This window comes from Belonocnema kinseyi, chromosome 8 (assembly GCF_010883055.1).
Source record: "Belonocnema kinseyi isolate 2016_QV_RU_SX_M_011 chromosome 8, B_treatae_v1, whole genome shotgun sequence".
In the NCBI taxonomy this organism is placed as follows: Eukaryota; Metazoa; Arthropoda; class Insecta; order Hymenoptera; family Cynipidae; genus Belonocnema; species Belonocnema kinseyi.
The window spans coordinates 77,012,142-77,021,701 of NC_046664.1; the positions used below are offsets into that span (position 1 = coordinate 77,012,142).

The window sequence follows — 9,560 nt, forward strand, 5'->3', positions numbered from 1 at the left end:
AATGTACTAGAAAAGTTAACAAAGTTGAACCATTTTTAGATCTTTATACATAAGTATAGAGAATTCTAAAGCATTAGGCTGGAAACAAGATTAATAATACTTCAGAATAGTAGAAAAGATTTAAAAACATTTATCAATTATAGAATAAACTCGAATCTACGAGAAAAGTTAGCAAGAGTAAAACATTTTGAGATCACTTTTGAAAAGTACAGCATTTGTATGCATCGGACTAAGCAACAAATTCATAATAATTCAGAAGCGTCGAAAAAGTTCAAGAAAATCCACCATTATAGAATAATCTAGAATGTTCCAGAAAAGTTAACAAAATGCAAAGATTTCAAGGTTTTTTTTATGTAATTAGAGAAGTATAAGGCTTCGGACTAAAAAAGAAATTATGGATATTCGAGCAAATTAAAGAACAATCCACAATTGTAGAATAATCTACAATCATTAAGAAAAGTTAACAAATTTCAAGAATATCAAGGTCTTTTTAGATGATTTTTAAAAATGTAGAGAATTCTAATGAATCGAACTAAGTAGCAAATTAATAACACTTCAGAATAGTCGAAAAAATTCATGAACAATCCATAATGATAGACTAATCTAACAGGTTCTAGAAAATTCAACAAAATTCAAACAGTTCAAGGTCTTCTTAGATAATTTTCAGATAGGTAGACAATTCTAATGAATTGAACTACTAGAAAATTTGATAAAACTCGAACATTTTTATCTAATTAGAGAATGATCTAGAATATTCTAGAGAAGTTAAAAAAGTTGAGACATTTTAAAACCTTTGTAGGTAACTAGAGAATTTAAATGCATCGGGATAAATGACAAACTTGATAAAACTTAACATAATAAAATATAAAATATTTATTTTATTTATGAAAAAAATTAGCAATAAAGTATTATCTAACAAGACATATAAAAAAGTATTATGGATTTTCTCTGAAATTCGAGGAACGCATATTAATCTGATGCAATTAAAATTGGTCTATTTTGGTACAAAGTTAATCCATTTTGTGTAAATTCATCCATTTGGTTAAGAATTGAACTATTTTGTTAAAAATTGGTCCTTTTGTGTTAAGTTCAAATGATCCATCATTCGTTTTGTGTTGATAATTAGTTTTTTTATCAAAAAATTAAACTGTTACATTTTTTATAGAAAATTTATCTTCTTTAGTTAAAAATGTAATTTTTTGGTTGAAAGTCCATGAATTTTATTGAAAATTTGTTTCCTGGTAGAAACTTGATTTTTTTGGTTGAAAATTTATCTCTGTAGGTTAAAAATGCAGCTTCACGGTGAAAAATTAAACGCTTTTGTTATTAGTAAAATCATTTTCTGAAAAATTTAACTATTTTCTTAAAAATTAAATTATTTTGTCGAAAATTTAACGATTCCGTTCGAAAGTGTAATTATTTTGTCGAAAATGTAACTATTTTGTAAACTCATCTTTTTTAGTTGAAATTTTATCTTTCTGGGCTGAAAATGAATGTTTTTGTCAAAAATTCCACGTTTCGGGTTGAAAATTCAACTGTCTTCTAAATAATTCGTCTTTTGGCTTGAAAAATCAACTATTTATTTCAAAATGCGACTACTGAAATTTTGTTGTTGATTATATTGTTTTCATTTTAACTTGTTATGTTAACTTGTTAACTTTTATATTAATGCAAAGAGTGAAGAAAAAGTAGATTTTTTCGTTTCTTTGTTTATCTTCGTCAAAATTTTTTTTCTATGTTTAGCATTGCCAGAATTTTGGCAGGGGAGTAGCTGAAAGCAAAGAAATATGATATTGTTAAGTTAATTATTGTGAACAAATTAATTAATTAAATTTTAAATTTAATGTAATTTAAATTTAATTAAATTAATTAAATTAATGCGACTTTTCCTTCAATGATGTCACCATTGATGTTTATTTGTGATATTTTGTTTTTTCATATATTTGATTAATTTTTTAAACAAATTGTTTCATTATAACGTGAAAACCAAAGAACATTTTATTAATACATGCAAAAATGGCGGCATCATTTGAGGAAAATTAGGGGGAAAAAGGAATTTTTTCGACCTCTAAATAAGCAAGTTATAAATTTGATTATATAATTTTCTTATACAATCAAGAAAAAATTTCGGATGATAATTATCGGATATTAATTTTCCATCATTCAATATCAATGGGGATATAATCTGAGGAGAATTAAGATAAAAGCACGATTTCTTGCTGCCTTTAAATTTCCACACTAGGCATTTGTTTATATAATTCGTTTATAAAATAAATAAAAAATATCGAAAGACAAAGTTTGACGACGAAGTATTATTTTTATCATGAAAGTCAGTAGTTTTAATGCAAAAATTTACTTTGCAAACGAAGAATCCATAGTGTAGACAATTGGTTAAGATAATTTGTTTATAACAATTAAATTAAAAATATCATTTTTCTTACTTTCAACTATCGCCGTAAATAAAGACTGGCAACGCTGATCATAAAAAAATTTACGAACGTAAACAAAAAAAACGGAAAACTCGGCTTTTTCTTCACTATTTGCATAAACATAAGAGTTTAAACAAAACACAAATATATCAGGCTAAATAAATCTCTTTAAAATATAATGCTGCACTTTTCATCAAAAAAATTAAAAAACGGTTAAATAATGCCGGCTGAAAGTTATTTTGAACCTCGTTTTTTGATTTCATCCCAATGTGCGTCTGTCCGTTGGACACACTGTTTTTCAAGGAAAGATAGTAAGGGCCATTGAGGGGAGTCAAAGCAGTTCATGTAGGGGAAATGTGGAGACGGAATAAGAGGAAGTGAGAGTGAATGAGGTAATGGGAAGTAGGAAAAGCGAGGGAAAGTGAGTGAAGTTGAAGAAGAAAAAAAAGGTGTGGATATGTAGGCAAAATGGGGTGTGGGGTGAGAAAGTAGGGAAGAGAGGTGGGAAAGGTATAGGGTGAAAGGTGGAAAAGTGAGTAAAGGGTAATGAGGGTGATTGTGAAAGGGAACGTGGTGAGTAGGAAAGGATTTAATGGATGGGGTGTGTCAGCTGGGGAACAAAGGAGAGGAGAAAGTAGAGTAGCAAGAAGTTTGGTAAGTAGTAGAGAAGGGTGACGTGAGAAGACGAAATGTATGAGAGGGGGTTGATGGAAGGAGAAGAAGTACGGGAAGTGATGGGAAATAAGAGTTGGGAAAGTAGGGGAAAGGAAATAAGGATGAGTATCGCAGGGGAAGTCATGGATAGGAAAGGTAAGTAATAGAAGAACGAGTGTTAGCTGTAGAAGAAAGGAGAGGAGAAATTCAAATAACAAGAAGTTGTGGCAGTAGTGGCGAAGGGTGAAGTGAGTGAAGGGAAAGTATGAAAAGGGGCTGATGAGAAATGAGTAAGTAGGCGAGGTGATAAAAAACAAGAGCAGGAAAATTAGGGAATGGGAAATGAGGGTGGGTATGGGAGAGAAAGTGATAACTAGGAAAAGGAAGTTATAAAAGAGAAGTGTCATCTTGAGAATAAATAAGAGTAGGAATGCAAGGAAGAAGAAATTGGGTAGCTGGTGGCAAAGGATGAAATGAGAGGAAGCACATTATCCAAGGGGGGTAGCGAGGGATAATAAAGTAGGGGAGGTGATGGAAAATGAGAGAAGGAAAAGTAGAAAAAGGGAAATGTGGGTGAGTATGGCAGAAGGAATGATGATTAGAAAAGTAAGTAATAAAGGATCGAATGTAAGCTGGAAAAGAAAGAAGAGGAGGAAGTAGGAGAGAAAGAAGTTAAGTAAGTGGTGGAGAAAGGTGAAGTAAGAGGCAGGATAGTATGAGAGGGGTTATAAGGGGCATTGAAGTAGCGTAGGTTATGGGAAATAAGAGTTACGAAAGTAAAGGAAAGGGAAATAAGGGTGAGTATGAGAGGGGAAAGATTGGTTAGGAAAGGTAATATCATCTTGAGAAACAAGGAGAGGAGGATATGCAGAAGCAAGAAGTTGGGTCAGTGGTGGCGAAGTGTGAAGTCATGCCAGGGAAAGAATAAGAGGGGAAGGTTTCAATGTCTTAACTAACGTCTTAATACTATACAAAATTTTTTTTTGAAGAAACACGACCCACTTTTTTAATTAATTTTTTTTACCAGAGAAGTGTCACTCAATATTTGGAAGCTCCCACAAGATAAAAGAATAAAAAACGTAATAAAAGTGTGAAGAGTACAAACGTTCCCTGATATCAATTTTAACTGAATTACCTGCCAAATTAAAACTGTAGGAGGTATCACATCCCTGCGGGCTTGTATTTAATTTGAGTAGTGCAACGCGTAAACGAGAAAGGGGGAAACGGGATGGCTGGAAGAGTAAGAGTATAACAGGAAGAGAGTGAGAAAGACGGGTGTGGATGTGGAGAAGGGGCTGGTGGATGTAGAATGCAACGTGACAAGTAATTACAGCGAGTAATTACTCGTTTGTAGATACGAGCCACCGAAGCAGGACTGGGAGTGGAGAGGGTTTGGATGTTGGATAGGGGATGGTGCAATAGGGGAGGGAAAGGAGGTTAAAGAACGCAGAGCAGTTTTAGTGAAAATCGAGGGTGGCTTTCATTTTATTAGATTTTACTCGGCAACGGCACTCGAAAAGTACTAGGGCTGTGGCATCGTTTTCACCGGATTAAACGGATTCCTGGTACTTTCTCGCCAAGCAAGGGAGAGAAAAGTTGCCCCTTCGTGATAAACAGAGTGCTAGTCCATAAACCTTATAAGCCGGACTTCTCCAGTAAGCTTTTCAAAATTTAAGACAGCACTTCTTATTAAGGCGACATTCATGTGTGAGAATTATTTATTTAATTTTTATTGTCATAATTAGCAGAAGGGGGGGGGTAGAAATGGATGGGGGTACCTTAGGGGCCACTCAGAAGCTACATCAATCGATTTGGGATATTTTTGACTCCCCTGCTGACCCTCCTGAAAAGTAACGAAGCTCAACATTCTTTCAAAACAGGGAAATAGGCTGTTTTTTCACGAAAATAGGAGAATAAATTATTTGAAATAAAATGATGAAAATACCGTTGTAAAAACCCTTTAAGTGCTCTTAAGAATTTAAGTCTCAATATATTGTATTTTTACCCGAAAAAGACGAATTTTAATTAGAACAGTTGAATTTGCAACAAAAAATTTTGTTTTAATGAATTTTTGACTATACGATATAAATTTTCAATCGAAGGCAATAAATTTTCAATAAAATAGTTACATTTTTAACTAAAAAAGACTACTTTTTAAAATAGTTATAATTTTTACCTTTAAAAATGAATTTTCAGCCGAAACTTAAAAAAAACAGTTTATTTTTTCTCCAGAAGACGAATTTTTAACAAATAGATAAATTGATTTTTAATAAAGAAAGATGAATTTTCTACCATAAGACGTATTTTCAATAAAATACAAAAATTTACCACCAAATTTTCCAACTTATAAAGGTTCTTCATAAGTTTAAAATATAATATTATCCTTCACTATTTCTGTAACATTTTGAATTTATTTATTCATTTAAAAAAAAGCTGGCAAAGGGAATAATATTATTGAAATTTCCTTTATAGTATTTAGTCCGTATTTATTTTATCAATTTCTTTTAATCTTTTCTTTTTATTTCTTGGTGAAGATTTTGATTTTAAGATTTATTAACTTCTGTTGTTTTTGAAGATTTCTTTTTTATTCTATTTTAAAAAAAATTGAATTTTGTTTTATATATTTTCGGATGAATAATCAAAAAAATATTTATTTAATAAAAGCTGGAACAGGGCTTAATTTTACGGAAAATTCCATCAAAGTATTCACTCCATATTTACTTTTATAAATTTATTTTATTAATTTTTTTGTTAGTCTTCGTAAAGATTTTGTATTTTAGATTCTTCAACTTTTAAACTTCTTGAATGGTTCAAGTTTCTTTTTTTATTATTCAGTTTCTTTTTTCAAAAAGGTGTTTTTTTCATTTGTATCTTATCGTCATTTCCACCCATTACCCCTCCTCTCACTTCTCCACCCTAATTTCCCCTCCCTTAGTCTTCACTTCCCCTCAGTTCCTCTCCGCTCCCCTGACACCCCTAGAGTTACATCCCTACCCCTTACTTCTCATTCCCTAACTTCCCTTTCCCTCCCTTCACTTCCACTTCTTTGAAAAAAGTAAGACGGACGGACACCCTACCGAAACCCGGAAAAGATAAATTTTTTAATTAGAAATATCAATTATTCACCAAAACGGTTTAGCAGAATTTTTAATTTAAAAATTATTTACAACAAAAAATGTAATTTTTAACAAAATATTACATTTTCCACCAAAGAGGTAAACGCATAACTTAAAAAATAAATTTTAAGTAGAGCAGTTGAACTTTTAAAGAGGCAGTTTAATTTTCAATGAAATAGATGAATCTTCAGTGAGAAAAATTTAATTTGTGTATAAAGTAATGTTCAACCATAAAGAAATAAATTTCTACTCATAGAGTTGAATTGTTTAAACCATTTAGAATCATTTTTAATAAAGGCGTATAATTCTCAAGAGGGCAAATTTTTCAATCAAGAAAGACCAAAATTTCAAACAAGTTGTTGAATTTTCAAGCAAAAAGGCAGAACAGGAGAGGCGGAAAGGGGTTGAAAGAAAAAGAGAAGGAGAAAGACTGAGGGAGCAAAGAAAAGGAGAACAGGAGAGGTTGAACAGTTGAAGGAGAACGGGAGAGGAAGTGTAGGAGAGGGAGAATAGAAGAGAAGAAGGTGAGGGAGAAACTGAGTGACATACTCTAGAATCTAGAGGAAGTGAGAAAAGGAGAAGGAGCACAGGATGGGAGAAGAGAAAAGAGAGAAAACAAGAGAGAGAGAGAGAGACAGAAGAACAAAAGGAGGGGAGAAAGGACAAGAGAGAAACGGAGAGAAAGAAAAGAAGATGGAAAAAGTGGACGGAAGAAAAGAATAAGAAGAAAAGGATAGGGAGAAATGGAGCGTTGTAATTGGAGAGGAAGAACAGGAGAGCGAGAAGACGGGTAGAAAAACAGGAAAGAGAGAAAAGGAGGTGAAGAAAGGAGAGGGAGCAATGTTATGCGACAAGTTTAGAGGAAGAAAAGGAGGGGAAGAAGAGTAGAGAAAGTACAAGAGAGGGAAAAAGTGTGAGAAAGAAAGGGCGATGAAGAAAAAGGAAGGGAAAAAATAAAATCGTGATTTAAAATTAGAAGAAACAGCAAAGTTAGCGCCGGGGATGCAGAGAAGAAGGATTAGAAACATAGCAGAAAAGGAGAGGCAGTAAAGGAATAAAAGAAAACGCGAGATAGGTGAAGAGAGGATGCTCGGGTGAGAGATAAAGGGAGAGGGAGAACAGGAAATGACAAAAAAGAAAAAGAAGGAGAAAACGAGAAGAATAAAATGAGTGAAAAGTGAAAAATGAGTGAAAAAAATGAGTGAAGGCAGAAAAGGGGCAAGGAATAAGAGGCAGAGGAAGGTATAGAGGAAGTAAAAGAGAGGACAAAATGGAAATGAAGAAAGGGTGAGGAAAAAAGTAGAAGGTAAAAATGAGAGTGAAAAAAGTAAAGTGAGAACTAGAGGGTAGAAAGGGAGAAACATAACACAAAATAGAAAACAGTAGAGGGAGAAAATGAGGAAGAGTAAAGTAGTGGGTGGAAGGGCGGGGAAAAAAAGAAAAGGGATTGTTTCAAATAGAAAGTGGTGGAGAAAGTTAAAAAAATAGCACAAATACCCTCGAGCTATCTACCCTGATTTTTTTCCAAATAAACCAAGCTTTCTTGCAACGCTGACCCTTTGTTCTGTCCCGAGTGCATGTAGCATCTACGTGTAACAAGTAACAAGTAACATTGTTACCGCTAAAGGCGAAAGGAATTACAATAGCTGCTGCGGTTGGAAACGCGAAACTTCAGACGGGAAAGTAGTTGTGGTCGCGCGCCAGAACTCCGGAAGTCAGCGGACGGGTGGTTTGTTTCAGGGCGATGGGCTCGCGTTTGTTTCGCTTTATCGCGTGGAAAATTAGTCTCGATCACACGTTACGAGGGAAAGATTTATTCTCCACTTTTCTTGTCCGAATCTCGTTCGATAATAACGTCACGGAAAAGCGACTTATCACCTTGCCCTATCAGCCCCTCTCCATATCCCTTCCCTTTTCTACCATTCTTTCACTATCTCTTCTTTTCCTCTACTCTTCTAATTCTTCTTTTTTCCTCCCCTACGCTCCCTTTTCTGATATCTAATTTTGTCTCTTTCTTTACTTTTGACATTTTCCCCCTCTCCTGTACTTCCTCTAATTTTTCTCTCTATCCTTTTTACCTATCATTTTTCCCGATACTATTTCTCCCTCTTAATTTCTACGTCCCTTGTTCTCCTTTTCCTGGCTTTCCTCTTCTTTTCTACATCTTGTCTTCTTCTCTTTTAATTAACCCGCTTCTTTCCTCCCTATTTTTTTTGTTTATTCTTTTTCTATCTCCTTTTCTATCTCTCCCTCGTCCTTTCTACCCCTCTCTCACTCTCAGCTTGATTCACTCTCGTTCATTTTCAACCTTTTTCTTCTTTTCTCACATTCCTCTTCTCCTATTCTGTTCTCCTTTTCCTTTGTTTAGTCTCATTTATGTTATACACTTTCTCCACTACAGCACGCCACTCCATTGTTCCTTGTCTTTCTTCCTCTTCTGTTCTCTCTCTCCTACACTTTCTCCTCTGCTCTCCTTATACTGCTTACCCTCTCCTTTTCTTCCTCGCCTTTCCTCCCTATTGTTTTCTTTCTTTTTTATTTCCTTCACGATTTCTCACTTTTCCTCACTCTGTCTCCATTTCTTCCTCTTATTTACTCTCTCTCTCTCTCTTCTTCTCTCCCTTTCCTTTTTTTCCTCACCTTTTCTCGTGTCCTTTGCTGTCTCACACTATCTTCTCCTCTCTTTCTTCCTCTCCTATTCCGTTCATACTGTTCATACTCCCTCTCCATTTTCTCACGTTACTTTCTTCATCTCCCTCTCTTGAACTCCTCTTTCTGTCTCTTTCTCAATGAACCTACTACTGCTATATTCATCACCCCCCCCCCCCCCCCCCCCCCCCCCCCCCCCTCTCAAGGAACGAAGCCTTTAAAAACATCTCGATTTTATGTTCATACGGATTTTTTGTGTGTTTATAGCGAGTCAATTTGCCAGTATGCAAATATTGTCTACGTGTCCATTTGGTGAATTCAAAATTTCGTTAATAAAGAAAAACTTAGAATAAAAAATTAATTTTCAGAGTTAGTATTGGAATGAACCTACTTGAATTTTATGTTAGAATTAATCCGCGTATTATTTAATTTTTTAACTAAGAATGGTAAAGTTTTATCGAAAAATGGAATTGTGAAACTTTTAATTTAAAAAAAGTTTAATTATTGGTGTTTTAAGACAAAATTAGAAATTCTCTAACGAAACATTTGAATTATAAAATCATAATAATTTGGATGAAAAAGTTAATTTGATACTGAACAAGACTAAATTATAAACAGAAAATATATTTATATGAAATTTTTGTTAAAAATTATTTTTTTTCTGATTACAGAGTAATTTTTGAATCTGAAAATTTAACTATTTCATTTTTTT

At 33.6% G+C, this 9,560-nt stretch overlaps 1 protein-coding gene across 1 annotated transcript; it reads left to right on the forward strand.

Annotated features, from left to right (window-relative positions):
* Window positions 1-3,118: 3,118 nt before the first annotated feature.
* On the forward strand, window positions 3,119-6,956 carry LOC117178555 (protein PXR1-like). The gene is made up of 2 exons (XM_033369982.1): window positions 3,119-3,239; window positions 6,754-6,956. The coding sequence occupies exons 1-2, from the start codon at window positions 3,119-3,121 to the stop codon at window positions 6,954-6,956; spliced, it is 324 nt and encodes a 107-aa protein (XP_033225873.1).
* The last annotated feature ends 2,604 nt before the right edge of the window (window positions 6,957-9,560 follow it).